Source organism: Haliotis rubra, unplaced genomic scaffold, assembly GCF_003918875.1.
Source record: "Haliotis rubra isolate DU_JTF1 unplaced genomic scaffold, ASM391887v1 Scf112, whole genome shotgun sequence".
Lineage (NCBI taxonomy): Eukaryota > Metazoa > Mollusca > Gastropoda > Lepetellida > Haliotidae > Haliotis > Haliotis rubra.
In genome coordinates, this window is record NW_025765026.1 from 1,829,855 (window position 1) to 1,856,724 (window position 26,870).

Sequence of the window (26,870 nt, forward strand, 5' to 3'; positions counted from 1 at the left end):
GTTTATTTTACAAAATATTGTCAAGATTGTAAGAGACATCTCAGCACTGATATAACCAGCAGCATATACAAAGCTAGGAAGTGGCCACACGAGAGCTAATAAAAATTATAACAAAATCGCAACAGGGAGAAGCATACGGAAGAGTTATCTAATTATCATAATGCAAGTTTGATTCATACTTCAGATAATGCAAGTAGGATTTTAATTCTGATAATGCAAGTAGGATTTTAATTCTGATAATGAAGTAAGATTCACAGTTCTGATAATGCAAGTTTGATTCATAATTCTCATAATGGAAATGCAAGTAAGATTAATAATTCTGCTAGTGTTATCGTCTTTCTTCTTGTTGGTTCAGAACAACTCCACACATTCGTGGGTCAGTGATCTTGATATGGCGACATTGTTTGGATGTGCACAAGGCCGGTACTATTTGCAGGAGTTTCTGAAATATGCAGTTTTCCCCTTGGGATGGACATACAAACACCACAAAGAGTTCAGAAAAGACATATTGATCGTGACCCTTTGATGTTCCAAAATGGCCGTTTGAACTTCCTTCTTAATCAATGGATACAGAAATCACTTAGTTCCAGAATGTCCACAATGAAGTTTATTTGGTTATAAATGAGAACACGTTTGAAGCAAGTTCGCTTTATCTGTTTTCTACAATGTATGGTATCGATTTTGAAAGCATGCGAATCTAAATATGTCTTGATATGAATAGTCTGGTGGCCTGAATAGAAATTCCGAACTGTTTAATACCTTCATTAAAAGCATTGTCAAACCTGTAAACATCTACAGTAACAATGCAATGGGATAAGGGTTACAACGTTACTTATTATTGAATCTAAAGTATAATGATAATTATCATTTGCCGAATCAATGTAGCAATGTGCAGGAATATACGAAAGGTATTTACAAACTAAACGCACCAAAGACAAAAAACGCACACGCTCACTTGCAAGTCTTTGAAGCAGTATATATCACATGCCGAAAACTAAAGCCGATATAAATAATTTAACGAACTAAAGCCAAAATAAACATAAAAGTAAATTGTTAAACACATTGTCCACTGACAAGAATAAACATGATCTGACATGATCACAGAAGGAAGGGTAACTCTACCGTCTGACTTCCTAAAGCGTATAATACAATGGACACTTATATCTGTTGAAATAGAGTCATTACCTATATTCATAAAAAGACAACTAAAATAACGTTTTCGGTTGCAATGTTGAATTCAAATCTGTATCTGTGCACTATCCAACAGTGAGTGTGTACAAATATAGGGTATTTAAAACACATTGTGAAACAACAACCAGTTCTGAAAAACAGTTCTGTAAAATACACACATACAAAAGTGTATCTACGTGTTGTTCTTGTCACCATGTTCTATGGATGCCGTGTCTCCACCAGGGCGCATGAGCATTTTCTGAAAAGAATGTACAGATCAAACAAACCACCATCTTCAGGTATCGTTGTACTAATTAGCCAATCAAAGAACCATGTTCAGGTAACGCCATTCCAGCTGGCAATATGGCTCCATGGTCAACTCATGTCCATTGAACACCCTTACCATGGATAAGCCTTGATTGTACTTTCGTCAACGCCTTTCATCAGTTGTGAAAAACTGCCTGGTATATGCTATTATTATATGTACAGGTGAGAAATAAATATACATGTTATAGAGTATGATGGCAGTATATAATTGCATGAGAAGCGTTATGCCATTGTTATGTACATTGCTGTGGGTGTGCATATTACTTGGCGAAGTGCTCTCCGTCTATATCAGCGTGAATGATATAGTACCGTTATTGATGAGGCTATAGAGCGTGCGGAATGATAGAAAATGTAGAAATTCCACACTGCCACAGATGTCGACACACAGACATTTAGATGGCGCGCTTAGATATTTAATTTCTTGGTCAATTAATTTCAAAGTTGTCTACGAATTGTAAATGTACATTCATGCAATCTGTTACTGAAATTAAAGTTTTTATACTAATTCATATCAGTATACGAATAACAGCTTCTTAATTCTATCTATTGAAGAATTCTATCACAGGGTACTTTTTTCAAATTATCCCTTTTAGACATAATGCTGCTACTTCAACCAAACATACTGTTACATACTGTACATATTTTGTAACTTACATCACATGCTCATCGAATGTATCAAATGTTACATTTATCAGCTATTCTGTTTCTTTGATTGGAAGGGGTTACTATTTGTTCATAATAACTACGCGCAAGTTTCAACAAAAAAGATGATTTGTAATGAAGGTAAAAAGAGGCAGGCTTCGATGGTACAGTATGCATGTACACCTCTCTGTATCGTGTCCACCACAGTTTGATTATAACACGCATACTGCATTTCGTGAAAGGGTGGCAATGATGGATTGTATCATGAATGCAACTTTAATTAACTGGTGTCAGTTTATTCCGACCAAAAATAGCACATTTATGTTATCACGTTGTTGTTCTTGTTCTGTCTGGTTCTTTATCATTATTTGTCTGTGTGTGCTTGCAACAATACATATCATTATTCATGAATCATGCTAATTAAACCGCAGACTATTTACACACATCACATATTAAGCAATTAAGTTGACAAAAGTGCACCATGAATGCTTAACATGTCTATATCAGCTCACAGATCAACATAAAGTGCATCTGTTTTTAAGTGTTCCACAAGCATCAAATGTAATCATCTAGAAATCTTTGGTCTCATGAATTGTGAATCGATATTCTTCAAGTATATCGTTGTTGATCGAGTGCCTTTGCAGTGGTCACGTATCCTTCTGTGTTTAATGACATCCGATTTCCTGAAAATCTTTCTTTTTCGTTTACGCAGGAGCATTAAAGAAAAGGTCACATGTTCAAAGGGGACGACCTTTACACATATTCCATATCAAAGTGAACATCCCTGCACACAAACGTATTGCAGTCAATGCTGTCAAACGAAGCGCTCATAGAATGTCTTAATGCAACACTACCTGTATCATCAGTAAGGTGTAAACATCACATATAACCTCATGTAATCAACACTGTCGAAGGTATTAGCTCCATCTAGTTCCAGAGAAAGATTGTCATCTCGCAGGAACTGATTACCTCACTTGCCTTGACATAATTCCTGTCTGTAATATCTCATATGGTAGAGTACATATAATAGATGAGTCCAGCCTATTTTTTATTTAAAAAAGAGAGTGATACTCTCCGTTGAAGAAGCTACACGTTATATTTGCTGGGTCGTGTTGAGCCTAAGCTTCTTATTAAGCAAGAAGGTGAGGAGCAGATCCCAGGATTCCGGCCGTGGACCCTACAGTCAGACTGACACAGATGATGAAGCAGAGTCTGTCGATAACCATAGCAGCGAACTTCCATTCGTTCTTGATGTCCGTCTCTTCTTCATCCTTCTTTATCTTCAGGGTGATCTTCTTCAGCTCCTTCAGAATGGAAATAATGTCGTGCCTGACGCCGGTTAACTGAACAGCGTCGTCCACCTTGATGGGCAGGCCGTTGCTGTGCACCATTCTAATGTCATCATCCATTTCGAGAACATTGGCCATCAGAGACTTGGATTTCTCCTCCAGTTTGACGTCGTACAGCCGGGTGCGTTGTGCCACAACACGACGGGACGACAACGGGTCTTGGCCAGGTCTGCTCATGCGCAATACCCAGGCAAGCCAGCCGCAGATCAAACTGCGGATCTATAATAAAATGAAATATATTTCATTTTAGTCATGGCAACACAACACATAAGACTATGTCACTCAACATGGTAAGACACGAGTCGAAAATGAGGGGATGGTAGGGTGTGTCTCCTTTTTGAACAATATTTACCATGTTGTATAAAATCACTATAACATAACACCTTTGCAACAAGTAAATATGCCAACGCAAAATATGTTTGTAACTATTTCCATTCATTTGAAAAATGAAAATGGATCTGATGTCAGCATAAGTGTGGGAGTCCATTTATAAATATACGCAGTTTAGATAATAGCATCTTCAAATTTATATTTTGAACGATCTCATCTGTAGCCACTATTGAGACTGCCGCTGTGTTATTCCCTGCCTGAATATTAAACAAGATCCTAAGTGTAACACTTTTAAATGTTTTTTGAAATAACAAACATTTTTAAAATGGATAATGAGCATAGATCTGTATCTGAAATGTATTTCATTAGCAATGACATGCTGAGCGCAGTTATGTCCCTTTACACACAGTACGACTTGCAGGGGTGTGGGTAATTGATTGAGTATGCGCATTTCATCTCCCCTATTTGGCTTCACGTATCGTACCCGTATGAAAAATCTAACCATGGTCTATAAGTGATGAGTCGACACTTTAACCGATAGGCTCCAAATAACGTGAAGTGTAAATAATCTTGATAGTTATATGCAATTAGTATGTATTTCTGTCAAAGGTAGAATAACTCTTCAGTGTTCTTCCTGTAAATCACGAACAGAAATTAATTAATCATATTTATTCCAAGTTCCACCTACCCATGTAGGCATGCTGTGGTTGTCCGAGGACCTGTGGTGGAGGTTCAGCACGATGACAGTGAACAGCACCGACAAGGAACACATGAACATGATACAAGCGAAGTAGATACCTGAAAGGAAACGGCACATTAATGGACATCGTTCAAAGAACAGTAGCAATCTAATCGGAGAAGAGTACATGTATTTCAGTTGGTTCTGCCGTTAAGCCGTCTTCGGACTATGACATCAAAACAAATTACGTCATCCATCCTGACGTCAAACCGTTCAATAGAGTCATCAAGAAGGCCACAGAGATGCTTCAGTATACGCAGAAAGTGTTTCCTCAGCATACTGAAGTGAAAACATTTGCAGATAAGGTGAAGGGTTCCTCACCTATCAACGGCAGGGCGTCTGAGGTTGGCGGCATCGTCTCCGCCACCAGCAGCAGAAACACCATCAGCGACAGCAATATCGTCACACCTGAAACAACATGAACGGTCACTTTACAAGAAGTACTGAATATGTCACTTGCTTATCTTACATTTAACCTAAGAAATATCACAACGAACGATTAACTCTTAATGTATTAGATGGCATAGTCTTTCATTTTCATTGCTGTTTTACCTTTTGCACCCAATCATTTCGTGTCACAGAAGGACTATACATGAGTGAATATATATTGAATGGAGACGATTGCATAAATATATCATGAGACTCCCCCCTGCATGGAACCTTGACATATGTATCAATTTACGTACCTAGCGAGATCTTCTCTCCCGCATCTGGAGGAAGGATGAAGAGAAGCAAAGACATGGAGGAGATAAGGACGCAGGGTATGATGATGTTGAAGCCGTAGTAGAGGGTGCGCCGTCGCATGTGGATGGTGAAGGTGAGGTCGATGTAGAATTCAGGGCAACATTCATATTCCAGGATGTTCCTCCGCACAGGCACACCTATGGATGACATTGAGGGTGAATAGTGCTTCTGTATACACTCCAACACAGACACACTTAGCTATGGGGGGTGGCAAGGAGGGTAAATATTGCTTTGGCATACTCCTACACAGGCACACCTTGTTATGAGGTGAACAGTGCTTCATGTATAATAGCTCCTGGGCATTGGATTAAAGGTTTGGATCCACTACGGGATGGCACTGCTGTCACAGACGCTCCTTGGCATTGGATTAAAGGTATGGGTACACTACGGGATGACACTGTTGTCACAGACGCTCCTGGGCATTGGATTAAAGGTATGGATGCGCTATTGGTATGGGATGACACTGTTGTCACAGACGCTCCTGGGCATTGGATTAAAGGTATGGATGCATTACGGAATGACACTGCTGTCACAAACGCTCCTGGACATTGGATTAAAGGTATGGATACACTACGGGATGACACTGCTGTCACAGACGCTCCTGGACACTGGATTAAAGGTATGGATGCATTACGGAATGACACTGCTGTCACAGACGCTCCTGGACATTGGATTAAAGGTATGGGTACACTACGGGATGACACTGTTGTCACAGACGCTCCTGGGCATTGGATTAAATGTATTGATGCGCTATGGGATGACACTGCTGTCACAGACGCTCCTGGGCATTGGATTAAAGGTATGGATACACTACGGGATGACACTGAGGGTACATAATATTCCCATGAAGTGTGACATTGAACGTCATTAATGTATAATGTATCTGCTTATTTGTACTCCTGAACAGGCTCTTTGCGGAACGCAATGATGGTAACTAATGTGTTAAACAACCTATAAACGGGCACAGCTGAGGATGACATTGAGAGTAAATATTGTGTGGCATCGGGTGTATGACTTTGAATGTTAGAATCAAAATCAAATATGTTGGATTCTGTTGTTGATATTATCACAAATACAGCGGTGGTTCTTCTCGTAGTTGCAGACGGGGCAAATAAAACTGAACAAACAATTTTTCAACAGACATGCCCTCATTGCAACAACCCTGGAACATAAATTGTGCAGTATCTTTATTATGAACACGCATAATAGTACGAAATGTACAGGATTGACACTATTAGGATTTTGAGCATTAGATTCATATTTCAGAGGGACGCCTATTGAAGCCATATTTGTTACGGATGGATGCGGGTTGTCGCCAGATAGACTGAGAGTTATTAACGTAAGAAGGTCGGAATCCTCTCTGGCGTGTTCCTCTGTCTGTCAGCACTATACGCTTACTCAAGTGTTTCGCCAAACTGATAAACGTCACTTCATCATGTGGGGTTTAATGAGGCTTTAAAGCCACCTTCTCAATCACTCACAAACTCCCTTCTTCTCCTTGCATCACTCACAGACTCGTCCCTTACTCACAGACTCGTCCCTCACTCACAGACTCGTCCCTCACTCACGACCTCAGTCACCAACAACCACGACTCTAACGCCTTACTCCACTCACTCACTCACTCACTGTCATGCATCACGTTTTACCTATTAGTTCCCACTCTCCGTTCCTGATGAAGCTGGTGATATCACCGCCGGTGGCGTTGTCCGGGACGAGGTTGAGGAGACGGCCATCATGAGTCCACGACCCAAACTTTAAGTCACACTTTTGGTCGTCGAAGGGGAACCATGTGATGTCGATCTGACAGGTGCTCTTGAACATCCCCGGGGGAACCCACAAACACTTGCCGTCATATGATATGATGATGTTGGTGTGAAATGTGCCGTCAAACTTCTCATCAGCGCTGGAACACAACGACGGAACGGTATGGTCGTTGTTTAAAAAATCGAAAGTTCTTTTGTATAATTCTTTCTTGGTATAAGCTATTATAATAGACGGAATTTTTATACTAAGGATTGTTCTCTGAAAACCGCATGGAGTCGGTACCTACTTGTCATGCCTATCGAAAATTAAGCTTCAATATGTGAAGTAGCGAATAGAAACATATGCATATATTCACACACGCACGCACACATCCCTCTTCACCTGTTATACATGAGGATGTCAGGCCGCCATATCTTCTTTGTCGGGACTCTAACGGCAGTGACATTACCGAAGTCCTCGGGAATCCAGACAAGGTTGACATCGTACCAAAGCTGGAAATGTGTGCGAGAATTACTTCATCTGCCTTCTCTTACACGTAACTTTCTAAGAATCATATGAAACTACAATATATTCAACATATTTAACTTTAAACTTAAACTCTTTGAAAATAGGAGATGTTACTCAGTTGCATTTAGGGCTGAAGTACTAGTATTCGTCTTCCATTGACGTCATAACAAAAGAGAGAAAAGAACATATTTTTTCTGACATTTTAAAGTAAAACGCCATTCTGTTCACTGCAACATGTTTCCCATACAGTTATAAGCTCTCGTTTCTTTAAAAACAGGAAGCATAAATGTAAAAGGAAGGATTTTTAACTAAATGAACAAGGCATCTTACTATATCTTCTGCTCAATTAAATAGCTGCCTGGTAAGAGATTTAATGAAATTGTATTTAGAGCGTGTATGTGTTCTGTGTATGTGTATGTATGCCGAGCAATCGACAGAACGTACAGGATCCGTAAAAACAGTTGATAAAGATGCATGCACGTGGAGAGGAAACATGTTGCAATTTGCCTAGCATAAACACATCGGAAAACATCTCGTTCTGGCACTAATTACATGTGTAACTCTCACACAGAAGGACACATGGCTAGCTAGTCGACAAATGAAGGACTGGGATTCTAGAAGTACTGTGTGATGGCGGTGATTTGGAGTTATGAGTACATATACAATTTTACACTGATGTAAAGAATATTTGCTTCAAAAGAATATTTTTATGTCATTATGACTTATTGTAGTTCATGTGATGAAACATATATATCTCGAAAAATAGAAAAATATGCAACAGGTTCTATAAAATGACGATGCAGAAGACTGACAATTTTGGCTGTCTAACAACGTAAACAATACTTAGATGTTAAGGCAGCGATGCGTAGCTAGATTTGGAATATATAGTCATTGGGAAACGAAGGAAGAAATTTTGTTAGTCACAATAGTCCAGTCAAAATTCCGTAGAGTGCAACAATGTCCAAACTGGGAACCATCACAATACTAGATATGTTACTCTGGGTATGACACTGGGAAGAGGATGGAGGTGGAGATGAGGAAGAATATTGAGGCATATGAACTTGAAAGTGAAAGAATATTATTAAAATCGTGCATAGATATCAAAGATAAAGCTAACTATATTCTACTCTACCAAGAGCTTCGAGCACGTCTAAGTGAATATTCTATAGCCAAGTCATTACTGTGCACGTCCTACAGTGCAAGCCCAAAGAAGAGAATGAAGGATTTGGAAGTATCCGTTGTGCATCAAGAACTCCATGCAAGCTAATATAGATCATTCCGCATAACCGACATCTTTATTGTAACGCCATCATGGCATGTTTCCAACACAATATGTGGAATATGAATATTACAACTTTATAATGCATATAAGGCGCTATGAATGTGCGGCGCGTTGGTAATAGGCAGATAATGGTAATTCAGATCTAAAGAGGAACAATTATTAGTTTTATTGTATCAATTTACCAGCATTCAGATCACGAAGGTCTATATTGGTTAATTTCCCCTCATTTCTCTCGTTAATTGTTTCATTCGTATTGCATGTGAACGAAGGTACTAAAGATGAAAACTTACCAGTTGCAACCACAAATTTGTATGTATAATTTGATTCTTCTCGTCCTGTGAAATAAGAGGAATTTAATCAATTCCAGACAAGATGGTCAACCTGGTAGCTCGGTACACCTATGAAACACGAGGAAACGACATGGTACATTTGCTGGGTCGCAGCAGCAGGCGAAGGACGGGCAGGCAGTTCGAGAGTTAGTTCCAATGCAACGACGTTAGGAGGAATGGTATATATATAAATAACGAACATGTCATAAACTGGCACTCCTCGTTCCTTTTTGTTCCTTTATCTTAAAGTTGCAGTTTATGAGACTAACATGAAGACAGGTGGCTTTGCTGTTGAATTTATTATTTCAATGAAACACGTACTGCTACCTTACCAAGCATGTGAACACGTGCTTGATACAGGTATGCTTACTTGATGAAGGAGGGTGAAAAATTGTTAAGGAATCTGTCTACTTACAGAATGGAACGGATAATAAACTGAATGAAAACAATTAATAAAGTGTGTAAATTCAATACAGCCTGAGCTCTAAAACTAACTGTATTTTACTTATACATTTATGATGTGAAACTTTGGTCATTCTTACTTAATATTGATTTTCTGTTACTTGTGCAAATGCTGAAGAAAACAATCAAGAGAAGGTTGAATGTCTTCTTCGTTATAATGTTGACATCGAAAAGTGTAATAACACTTGAAATCATGTTATCATAATATATATTTTCCACTGCTTGTCGCTGCGTAAATTCTAACTTTTGAACTGCCATTGTCTTTGCCTTTGGCGCATCGCTATAGCTTAGATATGGACAACTCACATGCAGACAGCAAACATGTCATTAGCATATAATCCCATTCCTAACACCTACTACCTTCCATCGACTTATGACATTCATATACTTCCCCTAACAACGGTTAGTACAGTGTAACATTTCTACCCATGTGCAGAGTTAGTACTACAGCACACACCCAGATCAACTTTACCAGTGGACCATGTGCTAGAAAGAATGCATGCTGTGAATGCCTGGATGTACATTGTACCAAGTTCCGCTTCCGGGTCAATACATATCTCCTTGAGTGGTGAAGTAACGGTTTTCTTCAAGACAGAGCGCTTTGTTCGTGACTTTGCACAAGACCTAAGAGACATCACTTGTCATTTCAGTAGAATGAAATCTGTATCTGCATGTACAGATGAATGTAAGAGGATATGAAAATGGACCATCAATATTGTATGTATTTTAACGGATAAAAGTTTAAGGGGTAAACCTTTTTATATGACGTCACACTCATTTTCTCCTTGTTTATGGATTCTGAAAACGGAAATCAATCCGATAATGTGAATATTTCATTATGATGTTCAATTAACAGAATGATTTATTTTAACGGGAAAGGTTGCTAACGAGACAAATTGCTAACAAGAATGACAACTAACGTGAAAGAGTGTTATGATCCGTAAAGCAAGGAATACAAGCGTGTCTAAAGAAGAACTTGGTACATATCCCATCTCACGGCACACTGCAGACAGAGCATAGAGCTATAGAGGTGTGAGTTACGGCACATCACTTACCACCTTCAACCATAAGTTTGAATGCAATATTTGCTTGCGCTCTTCCTGCCCATAAGATACATAGGTTTGGAAACAAAAACAGTAATGTGAACAAATGATCAGAAGCAAAACACTGAAGACATATGACATAATCAAACAGACATGTGCAAATCACAGACTAAAGGAATATTATTCCAGAAAGTACTCAATAAAAGTGATCTCTACAATAATTTATGGTTAATAATTAATGTTATAAGAAAATTAATATATTAATGACATAAACGGGTATACAATATGAAATAAGGGAGAGAATGTATGGATGCTATTTTCTTTATTGTGAGGAACACAACGTTGCGGAGAATATGATTGCTCCTTCATCAGATAAATGAATGTTAGGATGAAGAGAGCATACACGTGTACAGGTAAACATTTACGAAAAATAAAACAATGAGCTAACAAAGGTAGTGCTTAAGAAGGAAAGTCAGCAGTCAATCAGTGCTCTCTGGTGAATATCAATGTATAAAAGGAAGACGGAAGTAAAATTTGCATTGACTGGTAATAGCAATGGGCAAGTTGTTATCTTATTGTTCTTACATGTGTACATGTAGCAGTCAGCATCCTGACATGTATTAACCTGATGCAGCAGTAAGCCTATACTCAAAAAAACGTAAACGTTGTGTTCTTGATAATAAAAAGTTCCATTAAAAATATTCTCTCCCTTATGTATATTACTTCTAAATATGAAATAATACAGAAACGCATGTCACAATATATAAACATAATGAATTGTTTTGAATTAAATAAATGCTGTATATTTAGTACTAAAAATAAATGAAATATTCTCAAATTAAAATGAATTTGACAAATTCATTCTGTATGATGATCTGTGGCATTGAACATATCGAAACCACACTGTGAACAAACCAAATTCAGCAAGGCGTAACGTACATAGAATATGAATATCATCCACCTAATTGTTCCTCCTTTGATATACCTTACATGTTGTTCATAACAGCGTCATTCCCCACTCGGATATTTTTCTCTTCCTTCGGTTTCTTTTGATCAAATATACAACAAAATACGCGAACAATGTGTTCAACTGAACACATTTAAACAAAGTCATTATTAAGGTTGGATATTATATAACTTTATTTCCAGGCATCCTGTGATTAAAAACAAGGCACATTGCATAAAAATACTTCACTGTCACAAAAGAATTGGGAACAATTGGCGTACAAGAGAGTTCCATGATCTCAACAATGCAGATTTCATTAAACACTCAGAATTAGCATCAGATAAACTATACATTCTAATTCATGATTATCGGTCTTCTTTCTGCATGTGGATCCTATGAAAATACTTTCCTCGCGACTACTTAAAAAAATTAAATCAGCTACGTCTTCACAACCACTGAACTTGAAATCATGAAAGGAAATTCGTAGTTAAGTACATCTGATTTGTAATCAACTCAAACTTCGGCTAACTTGATTTCATAAGCCCACGTAGCGTCTACCGCGTGAAGCCACACTGGTTTGTTCTCCGTGATACAAGCCATATTGCCGTGTTTATGTGATGGGCGTGTTTGGGTTTCTTTTTGTGCAAAGGTTGGTGTCTTTATATAAACAGTCCGAGAAAGTAACCGTGATCCTGAGAAGACAGATATTTAAGAGACATATCCTGTTTAATGTTGATGAGGAACGAATATAAACGTTCTTTAAACAATCGCAACAAAATAATGAAAGAGATGCCAAAATTAGTACTTGTGTAAACGTATCAGAAAACAAATGAAACACTTCGGCGATCAAACAACACGGTTACTTTGATAATGATAAAGAGTGATCAAAGTTGATTCCGACCTACCGCAATAACTTATTAAGACTTGAAGTAATAACGCATTTCGATAAAATTTCATCAGATATTCAAGAACATTTGGTTATAGCTTCTCCGCATTATGAAATTAATTAAACTAAGTGGATCGAGCTTACTTTAGAAGAACATTATTGACTGTCGTTTCTGCTTCATAAAACTAAAATCATCCCATAACATTTGTGTATACATTCCCTATGAATCAATTACTCTACTCCGTTTTACCGTTGAGTAAAATTCTCAAGATTACATCCACCAGCGCATCTCTGTGTGTGCATGTATATATAGGGAGATATTCATTACCGGTAAAATGAAGGATGACCGGTGTAGCAAATTATTATGCTTGTGAAGTAGACAGTGCGGCTCCTCTGGGTGAAATCATATACAATCAATGCATCGTATTCATCTCCAATTTTATGAAAAATGTACTAAATACAATACTTATATCAAATATGTTGAAATTAATTTTAGTAAGTTACAAGCACCGTGGACAGTGCATCAAGTAACGTTGTGAATGGAAACGTACTCGATATACTTCATGCAATGAGAACTTATTGTTGATATACTCGTTTCTTATCACCTCATGCCTTGAGGGTGAGGTACTGATTGAACCAATACTATATGCGATTACTATTCACTCTCTTTTAAAGGGGAGATAACTCCGGGTGACAGGTGAATGCGATTAGTACCTACCACGTCAATGATTTGCTGTAATATGATACCAAGGCTGACGTTGACTGGATGCGTCTCATTAGCTACAGGACGTTCAAGATTGTTGTAGTTGGTGTCTTCAAAAAGGTGACGTAGAAGACGTCGTTCGTTCTCACCCTGAGAACTGTCTGTGAATATAAATCATTCAGAATTATGCATTGGAATTGAGGGTTACTAAAGTATTTGTCCCATTGCTTGTAGATATCTCAGAATGGTAAAACTTCCTTATTCCGGACCCAGTATTTACGGGATACTGCGCCTTTCGGACGATTATTGCTCCGAAGTGTTTGTTTTTTTGCGATTTCCGTTTTCCGATTTCATTAGTCGCCTCTAACAACAAGCATGGGATGCGGAACAACCATTCTGACGAGGATTTTCAAAGGGTACTCCATCCATAAAATGTAAATATTATCAGTTGTATGGTTTTCTCAAGGGTAATACGGTCTGATGTATGCATCTTTGTAGCAGTGTCACCCGAGGCATACATCATATTCCCCGAGGGAGAAGTTTACAGCGTGTTTATCTTACCGCCATGTTAAATATACAGAATATCGTTTTATTTTATTTTGAAGATCCAGAAGCTCGCTACCGACTATATGACATGTAAACAAAATGGCGTCTGCCTCTCGACTGGATTTTTAAAATAAGTGAAATATATTCTGACAAGCTTAAAACTGCCATAACAGTCCAGGCATTCTAGGCCAATTTAGCACTCAACTTGGAACAAATTGTAACACAAATGGTTTCACCACAGCGCATTTCTATGAGGTCCCTAGAACACCATACCAAAAGTCCTAAGGAATCCCAGAGTGGGAAATTTGTTAAAATTGCATAAATCCAATATGGCCGTCTAATATCAATAATTTATTATCTACTCTCAGAAGACACATTTGAATGATTTAAACTTGTAACTGGGGTTTGTGGCGGCAAGGATCCACGTAAAATATGTTGTAATAATGTTGAAATATGATTTGCTTAATAATTCATTCCAAAAATCAAAAAATGACCGCCAAAAATCAAAAGATTCCCACATTTATGGCCTTAAAACACAACATGTACCGCATATAAAGTTCGCAAACCTTACAAATGTCCGAATACCTGCAATATGTCCGAATATCAGCTTATTCATATACATACGTCCACAGTATGATTTTACATGTACAATAGGATAGGAATCCTAAAATACTTCTGTAACAAACAATTGATTTTGAAATGAATAGTTCTGATTGAAACGTCAATGTCACAATTCAAACGTCATTTTCAAGCAACTGGGCATTTCTGCAATTTGTACCACGGCATTCTCTGCATCTGGTGGTGCAATGCACACCATACTTCCTGCACATACATCTCCTTGTGTTGCAATCCTTCATGCAACTGCAGCAAATTACATCCAGTTCTGGTGGTGCTGCTGACTGATTGAGTGTGCAAACGATGCAATGTATAAATAGTTTAAATAAAGCAGTGAAAGTCGGTGAAATAAATGTGTACATAGTGAACTAAAAACAGCTAATCGAACGGTTTTCGAATTCCGTGCACTGCATGCGTCATATTATGACATCATACGATTGTTAACGATACAGCTTTCCGGCGGAGTGTTTGGCGGTTACCGTGGCAGCAGGTAATATTGTTTCCATTTGTCACCCTCCTGGGAGGGTGACACGGAAACTTACTAAAGCGTCATTGACCAATGAAAGTTTTTACATGAAGGTAAGATAATGCCCAAATGTATCGCCCCTTCCGCCAACTGGCTAAACTAATCATCGCCTTAAGAGAGAAGCTAGGGTTCTTCAGTCAGTGAGCGACTGGATGAGTGAGTGTGGTTTTACGCCGCTTTAGCAATATTCCAGCAATATCACGGCGGAGACTTCAGAAACAATTCACACACTATACCCATGTGGGGAATCGAACCCGGGTCTTCCTCGTGACGAGCGAACGCTTTAGCCAATAGGCTACCGCACCGCCCTATGACGTTCTTCAACTCCTTCTTAGTAATAAAAATGAAAAACCGATCAACACGACTTTAAATGAATCACTCCGTCATTGTCAAAGATGAATATATTCGAAAAGTGACACCCAAAAATCTGATGAACGACAGTGCGGACGTAGAAGGCATAATTACATCATTTGTCAAACACATAGATACTTTTTTGTTAGCATACATTACATTCATTTTGATAACGATCACTTAACAAAATGCTTAACGATATTGTTACATCACAGTTAGTGGTTCACTTGGCTTTCTTATGATCAATTTGGTTCAAAGTGCGATATTTATTGATTTGAGGAAGCGCACGAATGACGATGGAGCATGTTGCATCAAACTGAGGAGTGTCGGAATGCGTTTATTGTTTGTATAAGAGTTGCTACATGACAGACCCTGGATCAATTGTCTCATTGCTCTAAGTTTGATTCAGTTTGCTCCTTTCGAATCAATTTGTTTCAAACTGCGATGTTTATTGTGTTTCTGCACTGCTTGGCTGATGCTGCCGTATCATGCACTAGAATAATGATTCACGGAAACAGTTTGTATCAACAATAGTTATGTGACAACCATTTGGTAAAACAGCTCCATGTGTACATATTTGTTATATTTATAGACGACTTGCGTTCTTTTACATTTGAACAGCTTGTAAATGTCAGTGAACTAATGTTGATGGACCTTGTACTAGCCCGTGAAGGTCCAGGTTAGAATGAGCCTTCAGTAACCCATGCTTGTCGTAAGAGGCCACTAACGGGATCGGGCGGTCAGGCTCGCTGACTTGGTTGACACATGTCATCTGTTCCCAATTGCGCAGATCGATGGTCATGCTGTTGATCACTGGATTGTCTGGTTCAGACTCGATTATTTACAGACCGCCGCCATATAGCTTGTAATATTGCTGAGTGCGGCGTAAAACTAAACTCACTCACTCACCTTGTACTATATATATAGATACCTCTGTAAACAACTGAACGGTTTCTACATGCCAGTGACCAAATAGTGATGTACCTTGCACTATGTTTTATAGATACCTCTGTATACATTCGAATAGTTTCTACACACTAGTGAACAAATAGTGATGCACTACATCTACTGATACCTTTCTTCATTTAAACAGTTTGCAAATGCTAGTGAACTAGAGTTGATGTCATACCTTGCACCAGTATGAGGAGTGTCCCCAGTATCAGCAACAGCGTCGTGGTCCCATCCAGCATCCTCACGGCTTCCAGTCGTCAACATTCACGTCGCGAACTGAAATACAAGCACAGACTTAAGTCGAAAATGACAAACAAATGAACAGAATCTGTTTTCCGTTAGAATGCGCTGTTCAGTCTGTGTTGAATTGTGAAAAACGCGTTGTTGCGTCTCGTTAAGCTTTCTCATCACATTACTTTCACACACCGTGACTTAAACTGCAACGTTAAACCGCGACCCTCCCACCCACTTAAGCATTTTTCTAATCATAATCAATTTGTTTGTTAGAACAATACGACATAATTACTGGCATAATGATCAGATTGGTATAACGCACTTTCATTTCTGGACCTCGCCCGAATATACTGCATCTCATCTCCCTAACAGTCGGTTCATAATCAACTCGCCCATGGGGCCTCACACCATTAATGCCAACTGACCGTTTACATCCACAACAATACCTCTCAACACATATTAATCAAAATACTTGCAACATATAATTATATGCACGTGGATAAAAAGTAACATTTTACATATATCTGCATACATAATTCTACGAAGAAAACATTACTGCCACTTAACAAAATACGCGCATCACATTGACTTATACGGGATTGCAAATCAAGTGAATTTACATCCCAGTAAGTAGTGTTCTCTTAGCAAACCGTTTATGTCTATTTATTGAGACAGCATGAAGTAATGCAACATTGATGAACTCAGTGACTACATGCTGGTTTGATAATCAATCAGATTATGGTCAAGTTACCGACTTTACCCCACATATGTTACCAGGTTGCTTATGTAACGTACTTGATAGTGATTACTTCCGCTTGTGGAGAGTCTTGGATGCATACTTCCTTTCGTCTCATCTGGTGGAAATTGATAACACAGGTAGCAGCTAGCAACACAACCAGCAGTGAGAGATGGTAGGGTCAGGTTAAATAACGCTGTATTTTGTGGTAACAACACTGTATGTGACGTTGAATGATAAGTTGAAATGTAAATAGAAATGAGAGAAGTGCATGACTCAGTGTATGTTGTAATATGTTATTGAGTGGTAGCTGAATGTTCGATAGACAGGTGATAACGCTATGCTGGGAACGCGTGAGTTATGAACCTGGTCATGATTGATATTTCAGCATTGAAGCAATGGGTTGTAGGTTACGTTTGTAAGATGCAAAACTGACAGCATTGGCAAAGGCCTACCTTTGTTTGCAACCTGTATTATCCCGGCTCTAACAGAGGGCCGTAAATACACAAATCTGGACCAGACAATCTGGTGACTGATGTGAGCAGCTATCCACCGTAGTGGTACGATGACATGCAGTCGGCCATGACACTGGCCCTGAAAACCGATCTATTCGGTCGACTCCACTTAGGCCGCATAGTCTGCTGGGATCTTTTCTAACCCGGAAGCTCCACATATCAAGGGAGCATTGAATTAAATTACATATTGCTGGTTAACAATTCGAACGGTGCTAAATTTGATACTAAATAATAAACTATATGACACATAATATTACAGTTTTGATATTTACACATATTTTGAGCGACTCGACAATCTGGTAAAGTGACCATCAACATGGACAGAGATGGCTTCTGACAGGTCAGGACATGGCATCCAGTGTCCGTTCTCATCATAGGGGAAAAGGGGTTGTGGGGCAGGGGGCGACTGGGTTTTCAAGCCCGTCGCACCAAAATCACGGGATTGATTCCAACATGTGTAAAGCCCGCTAGTGCTTGATTACTGCTAAACGCTGTGTAAAACGATTACAATACCCACGCTCTCTGGCCTGATATCACAGTTACTAGTAACATGTAACCATGTTTCTGATATGTGATTGCGTGAAAGTATCCCCGTGAAACACAAAGTAAATATTCATCATAAGTGTAATATCTTGAACCACATATATCGATACGTATCATTATGTTATATTGGCTTATCATTTGTTCAGTCGAAATAATCAGAGGGAAAAAATAGAAAGTCTGTTCATTTTTCCTATGTTGATATGTATGAATCCTCTTATTGTTTTAAGAGTTCGATAATACGTGCATCTTGGTACCATGTGTTACAATGGCTCCTTGTAATGCAGTAAAGATGAACAGATTGAACTAAATGCACTATCACCAAAATCATGAAACTACAGAAATTGCAACTTTCATTTCTGTTGAGATGAGATACAGTGATACCAAATCAATTAAAAAAGAAGGAACACAAAAGTCTATGCAAACAGATACTGATCGAAGTGACCCTGCATGCGAGAGCCCGCGACTGGTATCGATGTGTTCAATACGCTATCACGCAATGTACCACATCTCATGTATTTAGCGGGACAAAAGTCCTCCATGGCGCTATGCTGTCAAGCGTTCACTAGGTGGGCGGAGGGTTGAAGAACAACATCGTTTCAGCTTCACATCATCTTGCACATCTGCACATTTATAATTTTTTGTACAACGTCTTATCAGTTCCAGTCCGAGGTTGCGTGTTCTGTAGTCCTCTTTCGGGTACATTATCCACGAGAGTGTTTAGAGAATAGATTAATCAAAGAGTATTATGGCAATCTCGTCGATTTCTATTTAGAATTCGATCTGTGCGCTATAAAGGGTTGAGATTTTACTTAAATGTCACTGGTTGAAGAGGGTGTATTTTTTTGTGATAAAAATCACCACAACATTACAAGTGTAGAAAGGTTGATCTAACACCATCGTCTGTCTGAGTGTGTTGGCTGGCTGTCAGTGTACGTGTGTAGTGATTGTAATCTGTGTGTTAAATGCCGACTACTGTTTCACATGCGTAGTGACTATATGTGTTGTGTATGTGCGATGACCACTATCGGCAGTGTTAGCAGGTATCTCATTCTCTCTCTCTCTCTCTCTCTCTCTCTCTCTCTCTCTCTCTCTCTTTCGCTTTCTCTCTCCCTCTCTCTCTTCTACCTCTCTCTCTCTTTTGCTCTAAATACTTTCCCCTCTCTCTCTTCTGTTTCTGTCTGTTTCTTTCCACCTCTCATTCTCCTTTCCTCTCTCACCTTAATCTATCTCCCTTTCTCTCTCTCTAGCGCTCTATCATTCTCTCACTCCGTTTCCGTTTACTCTTCCTATCTGTCTATCACTCTCTCTCTCTCCCTAAATCTCTCAGTATCTCCTTCTGTCTGTGTAGTCATGTTCAATTTACAGGGTCACTACAACGTCTCCATGTTTTACATATTGTAAATATATCGATTCTGTTAAAAGGGTACCATCCCACGGGAGAGAATCTATGGTTAAATGTCAGAGTGAAAGTCACAGAGTACAGTTACTGAACATTACTCAGTTGAACCAGTGGGTCGATATACGATGTTCCCTGTGGTAGTTTCAATTCACCCGGATCCATAATGAACGGCACCGAAAGAAATATAGTATCAAGCGTTCAGTGTTTTTGAAGCGTCATTCAGATGATGCCGTAGTCATTGCACTTTAATACAGGTAAATAATTATCCTGGTAACAGGGTTTCATCAAACACAAAAATCGGCTTGTTCATTATGACAACTTCTTATACACTTACAAATCATGTTTGGTGGGAGATGTGATAAAACATATAGTAAATATATGTATCATAATATAATAAGTGGAAACATACGTTGTTTGTATTACAAGCATTGAAGACACATAAAGGTTTGTACACAGCTGTAGGACACAAACATAGGCACACACCTTTGGTCAGGATTCAGACGTTACAAGACCATGAGACATGAAGAACTCTCATGGACAACATGTTCTTGCATCTGGTACATTATCCCAGACACGCCATTACAATAAAATAGAGCAGTTTTTATCTGATGAAACACAAAACGCCATTGCAACAGTCACTAATACACATGTTAACACTTAAATTTATATACATGTATGTCGTTATCAGCTTAAATGAACATTTAAGCGCGTAAGACACGATCATGAAAAACAACTACCACTCTCTTTCACTTGATTTTATCTCATCGATAAAGTAACTAACTGTACAGATTACAGTTTATTTGATTTCAATGCAAATCTATACAAAATCGTTAAAGACTTACTTGTGTAGACGTAATATCCTGTTTCCCAAAGTAACTTAATACACGCTTTCCTTTGTCCCATCCGTCTCACGTCAGTTTTATCGATTTCTTCGAATTTGCACTAGCAATGGAAGTGAACTTCGACCTCTTGAAGCCCCCAACCACAAGGACCTGCTTATTCATACTCACTTCATAGGCATGAACACATGGCGACGACCACTTCACGCAGTATCCATCCGCCTAAACACGCGGTAATATAGTCCACGTGTAATTACCGTTCAGCAGCAGGTGGCACCGGGCTGGGGGTTTCAACGATACACTGTTGGCAAGTTGGTTTACAGTACTCACGGGAGATGCTTGTGACAAGTGCTTGTTAAGAGGCCAATGGCTATAGTGGATATATTGCCACCAAATAGTGGTCATCTGGAACTGACGGCTGTCAAACTAAATACGGTACATGTATATGGACGCTTTACCTTATAGTTTGTATCGTTGAAATGTATCGATTATTATGAAAGTTCATGCTCCTAATGGAATTATAGACGTAAATTGCATACGTGCGCGGAATTAGCCTTACTCCCCAAATGTACAATTTTGATAAATACAAGTAAAACAAATTCGTAAAACCTTTACAAATGAAAACCTTGTTTCTTTTAGAACTCTTGCATTACAGGGCTGGACGGAAGAAAAAATATTACGGTTCAGGATTACTGATAATACTTTATATATCTGTTGAGCAAATTTCAATTTCAATACAATTAAATTACAGTTGATAATTGGATGCATGTATTATCTTAATCCGGTGAACGCTATCACTGACGTTGTATAGTTATCCATATCATTTCTTGTATCATATCACTATTTTTTATAAGAACTAATTGTGTTTTGCATATATGGCGTTATAAACGTAAAAAAGGTGGGAACACTTGACGTAAATTTACACAGAGTACACAACGCTTTAAACGTTCATACCTTCATAAACACAAATATAAAATTTAAAGTTAGTCCTTAATTACATTTTCGAAATATTTCAAAGACAAACCGCAGTGTGGTGAGTGCTAAGTCAGTGTCATATAGCGACACATGGGATAAGTGTAAGTTGGTTCAAAGCCATTAAGTCATGTATGGCCAGATGCAAGCACTACATACTTCAAACAACAGAAACCAATAATACCCAAGTATAAACACATGGGACGATAATACGATTATATTAATGTATCATCAAAGCTATTGAATCTGTCTTCACAGAGAAAACATACTTCTAAAACATTTAATGTCCATGTATTGATTTGTGATCGCATGAACTGAAAAATAGATACAGAACCTCAGGTTCCGTTACGGCTACTTGAACAACGTGTGATGTTTCTACAGCAACACCATTCATTTGAGGATTTAGTAACGCACTTAATATAGATGAACGGAACGTCATCGGCACTGAGAAACCGGTCTGGGTGATCTCTCAACACAGGCTCTTTTGGGCGTAAAAGGTAAAACAACGGTGACAAATATAAGAGTGGATCCCTGAAAATCAAAACAACAGGTGTTCGCAAAGAAATAAGTATAAGTATCTCCCACCGGTAAGGAAGTGCTACTGACATGATTTGCATGAAAAAAGGTAAGCGTATGTTCCTTGCCCACACTCTATATTTGCACTCCTGCTGTACGACTGTGAACAAACCAGACAATCAAGTGATGGACAAAAAAACCCACTATTGTGTTTCGAGACGCGATAGAACATTGAATGATATCGTTGAGAGGAAAAGGGAGATATGTAAATTTTAGGTGTATAAGTGCAGAATTACTCCCCCTGATGAGTAAAAAGCATTTTGAAGAATTATGTTCATTTTGCAACACAGTCGGCAGCAGTTTTAAGTTCTCGGCTCTAGCATTTGAATTAGCATAAATGACAAATCCTACCCAGCTTAAGCATCTCGGCTCAAGCATTAGACTTAGCATAAATGACAAATACTACCCGGCTTAAACATCTCGGCTCTAGCATTTGACTTAGCATAAATGACAAATACTACCCAGCTTAAACATCTCGGCTCTAGCATTTGACTTAGCATAAATGACAAATACTATCCAGCAAGCATCTCGGCTCTAGCATTTGACTTAGCATATATGACAAATCCTATCCAGCTTAAGCTGAAACTAGCGGACTTCAGTCTCACAGAACACACATGGAACCAGTTTAAGTAAGTTACAAACGTTCTGAATCATCATTCCAATAGGACAATGAGTGAAAATTGATGCAGAAATTATATTTATGCATCTCTAAAAACAACAGCGAATCTCATAATATTGAGTTAACACGTACTTGTTTTTAGAACCATGAAGGAACTTCCAGCAAGATGGAGTTATTGTATAATGCAAAAGATGAATACAATTAATGAAATTCTTACACACAAGTATTTTTTTCAGAAAGCGTCATGGACTTAGTCAGGTTTTATGCCGCAGCAGAAAAATTCCATCAATAAAATCAATGTATATCAAGGCGGGCTATGCATAACTTAGGCTTCGCACATATTACTGTCTGGGAATCGAACTAGAGCCTTTGGTGTGACGAGCGAACTCTTTACCACTTGGCTACGCCTCAACCCGACAACGACAAGGCTATGTAATTAATTTACTCTTAAAAAAGAATCAACCACTACAAGCTGTACAGTTGTACATGTATTCCATGTAAGTGTGAGATGGTACGGAAAAGATCAAGGGTAAATATGGCAGATATCGAAAAACTATACAGAAGTTTTATAGGTCTACGTGATGAAAATGTCATGTAAAACTTGGTATTGAGCTTTAGTGGGACCTTGTTGTGCCGAACTGTTTGGAAACGAGGCAAATCTTTCAAATTATACGGGGATTGGGATATTTTAGCCATATGACTTTTTGAAAATCATCGTTTGAGAGATTATTACCAGGTCCGGACGCCATGTGGCTTTGTTAATTTGTCTTGATTCGATATTAGCATGTTGTGAGAAGGTTTTCCCTGTATGGTGTAATTGCGTCGATCGCAGTCATGTCTGTGTGTTTGAAGTGAGCTGAAAGTTTGTCGAGTGTATGTGTGTGGAAGTTTAAATGGAATTACGTTTGATACTGTTCTCTGCATTGTACGTTCTCAATTCAACAGGGGTACGCAAAAGCATTTCTACGTTAATGTATGCTCAATGTTCTCAGATATTACTGTTGTGCTTGATTGTATGGTATGGTATGTTTTAAATAAATTATTGATGCATAGATTTTCATTCTGAATAAATGTTTACGAAGGAGATTACACGTAGCGTAACCACAAATACCCTTCATTTTTATATGCAACCGTTAACATAATATAATGTTAATTTATAAAAACGAGAAACTTTCAAGCCAGCACAAACTAATCTGCATAACCACTGAAACATGTCATCAAATATCCAGGTATTTCCAGAACCTCTGAACACTTTTAACACACGCAGTGGTTTTGGTAAGCACCTTAAGGAAAGAGTTAAAGCAGCTCTTAAGTTCATTCACTAATAACAAACATACCATTATAGTGTCCTGCAATAAAGCAATTACCCCCTGTCCGGTAATCCCAGGGGTCCGGGCCATTACACTCATTTATGTTAAATAACTAAATAATTACCCGAAGTGGACCACCATGTCCCAAACAGCCGAGTTGATGAAACAGAGCCATGAGACGATTGCATCCTTCATCACACTGTCAGGACGTTCCATGCCTTCAATCAACCTACAGATATTGGTCATATATCTCTTCAACACTAATCAATCATATCACCATACAACAACAAGTATCCACATATATTTGCTCAAATGTTCCACTGTGATGGAGTTTATGGTGTCAGCAAGCCTACAGGGATTGGTCATCTGGGGATGCTCTGAAGCTTTTGTTATCGAACCAACTTGGCTTTCTGTAATTAGTCCAACGTATTGACTACACGTCGAGCCCTTGTAATTGTATTTTCCTACAACATGTTGTCTATAAATCGACATACGGCGTCTAAGCACGCGATGTTATATCGCCATAATTCGAAAATGAGATGGTATTACGTTGTGTGCTCCCCCAAAGTACTGTTATTATCAAACGTAGGATTATCAAAATTGTTTTTATGCGTGGTTGAAAACAACTGTCAGTCATACCAGAGAGGAGTCCATTCAATACTGGAAACATGATATGGTTGCTGTTGTTATTAATGAAAGACGTTATGACAAATATAACCAGTAATTATCAATACTGAAACACGTGGTTTGGCAAATCTCATGAGGGTTTTAATATTATTCTTTTCACATAAATGTAAATAAAGATATTTATGGTGAGGATTGCGATCATTTTGTATGATATTTTGAACGTCAGTTTCTCACAGACAACAGCATGGTCAGTACGATTATCATGTTTATGGTGAACATATGCAGACTACTCTAAACCTTCTCGGTAATAGTCTCCAGACAACATAGATATCTGAACAAGCCAATCATTAGCAGGGACCAATGCATATACTCACAAAGCAATTTTCACTTCGCTGTGGACAAGCATTCCTCAAATTGGACAACCTAACTGTTACCTTATTAAGATGTTGTATTGTTACCCCATCACATCAGCTCTTTGTTATCATGCGCAGATTCATCACTGTATTATCAAATTCACATGAGGCGTTATGATACACCTTTACAAAAAGTAAAGTTATCAATCATAGTTTCATGTTTTTATGTTCTTCCAGCTTCTAAATGCCTTTGAAATAAATTCGTTTAAAATGAAGTTATGCCAATTTTTAAGTGAGACTTTTGGGTCCCCAACTTTAAGATAAAATATGAAATATTTAGGAAGTAAAAGTCCATGGAGGTTTTAAGAGTAAACACCCACGTGTTCACCGGAGTTTACGTCAACATTGCTACAAAAGCGTAGCATATGTTGTCCAGGCTGAACAGCAACATCACAGACTGTACAAAAACAAAAGCAATACTGCAACAGCAGCTCCACACAATATTTACCTACATTTGAAAAAAACATCATTTTGTTTCACATGGTGAAATTCTCTATTGTTTGTAAAGTACTATTATATAAACCTATAGACCTAACAGTACCTGAAATCACAATTACCTCAACATGATACTTTGCTCTTCATCACAATTGAATCCCCACAAGTAAAAGGTTTGCAACAGCTGTTAAAACACATCTGTAACATAACACTACTGTTTGGACGGTCCATTATGTTTTCATAAAGGGACATTTGTGTCAGTTATTCATTATCTGCACATCTTGAACATTTAATGTATTGTACTGCAACATGAAGTAAAGATAACTCGTTCCAGAACATGCACTAATACCAGAGGCTATTCTAGTGCCTTATTCCACAGTCATCTATCAACAGTTATACAGAATACATTCGGATACAAAGAGTTCTGGGCTGTTTTTTGAATGGTTTCCATATAGTTATGGTTTATCAATGTGTTGATATTTTAAGTATTAGAGAGTAACGAGTTTTAAGTTAGAGAACATGTTTCAAGTCTCGGTGATACAGATGTCCAAACCGAATAATTCCCATAACTGGTACGTTTTCCTTACGTAACAACCCATTAACAAATGAAGGGACACAGTAACTGCAGCTAGATATCGACGGGATCACGACGCTGGTTTGCGAGAGAACGTACTTCCCAGTTAATGTACAAGAACAAAGACATCTACACGTAAAGATCTCATCAGACACGTCGGTTACATGTGCCAGAGAATTTACTCCTTCAGTATTTCAGGGGCGTAGCTTGGGGAAATTTGAATGTAAGAAAGCATGTTAAACAGTTAACATGCTTATCACATAGACAGGCAGGGCTGTAGAATGTCCAGAAAAAAGAACTATCACAAAGGAATGTTAGGTTCTGGACATAACAAACGCCTGACAGGTGAACTCTTTCAGTATAACGCACTTTTCAAAACGTGTATTGGCATCCGCTTGCTTTCTATGCGGTATTGTAGCTCCTCCACTTTCAGTTATTCATCTCTTGGCTCCTTTCGCATTTTCGTTTGCTCCTCGGAAGTTGACACGCACGTTTGACACATCTCTTTTTGTAAAACCTCCACACAAGAAATGAAATGATTACTCATGTTGTGATCAGCATTGGGAAACTAATTTGTTTCTTCGATGTTACCATATGGAAATGATAGTAGATGGAGTAGATAACTATTTATATTAACAGATACATGTACTTACATATGCACATGGGGCGGTGGGGTAGCCTAGTGGTTAAAGCGTTCGCTCACATATGCACATATTGTGGTGAGTGTTAGTGGCAGCAGCTTGAAGCGCTCGTAAAAGGTCAGATGTCGTTGTCTCTGGAAACTGTTTAATTGAGGGTATGCGTCAACCAAATTACTTTGGCAAGGGCAGGCTTGATTATTCAAAGACATTCGCGAGGTAACAGG

The 26,870-nt window shown here is 38.5% G+C and overlaps 1 protein-coding gene across 5 annotated transcripts in view; it reads right to left on the reverse strand.

Moving 5' to 3' along the window:
* Window positions 1-2,498: 2,498 nt before the first annotated feature.
* LOC124289770 (acetylcholine receptor subunit alpha-type acr-16-like) overlaps window positions 2,499-26,870 on the reverse strand; it is an 87,293-nt gene continuing 62,921 nt past the window's right edge. For 2 of the 5 annotated variants that reach the window (XM_046726441.1, XM_046726455.1), the window contains exons 2-10: window positions 16,392-16,489; window positions 13,240-13,385; window positions 9,146-9,190; window positions 7,448-7,557; window positions 6,949-7,205; window positions 5,244-5,438; window positions 4,879-4,965; window positions 4,507-4,616; window positions 2,499-3,707 (exon numbers count right to left, since the gene is read on the reverse strand). In XM_046726441.1, coding sequence (XP_046582397.1) covers window positions 3,270-3,707; window positions 4,507-4,616; window positions 4,879-4,965; window positions 5,244-5,438; window positions 6,949-7,205; window positions 7,448-7,557; window positions 9,146-9,190; window positions 13,240-13,385; window positions 16,392-16,452 — 1,449 coding nt within the window. In that variant the 5' untranslated portion in view covers window positions 16,453-16,489 and the 3' untranslated portion in view covers window positions 2,499-3,269. Of the gene's footprint in view, window positions 3,708-4,506; window positions 4,617-4,878; window positions 4,966-5,243; window positions 5,439-6,948; window positions 7,206-7,447; window positions 7,558-9,145; window positions 9,191-10,701; window positions 11,176-13,239; window positions 13,386-16,391; window positions 16,490-20,482; window positions 20,847-24,080; window positions 24,164-26,870 lie in introns of those variants that run through there. The other 3 variants (XM_046726448.1, XM_046726436.1, XM_046726463.1) reach the window with 3 other exon arrangements.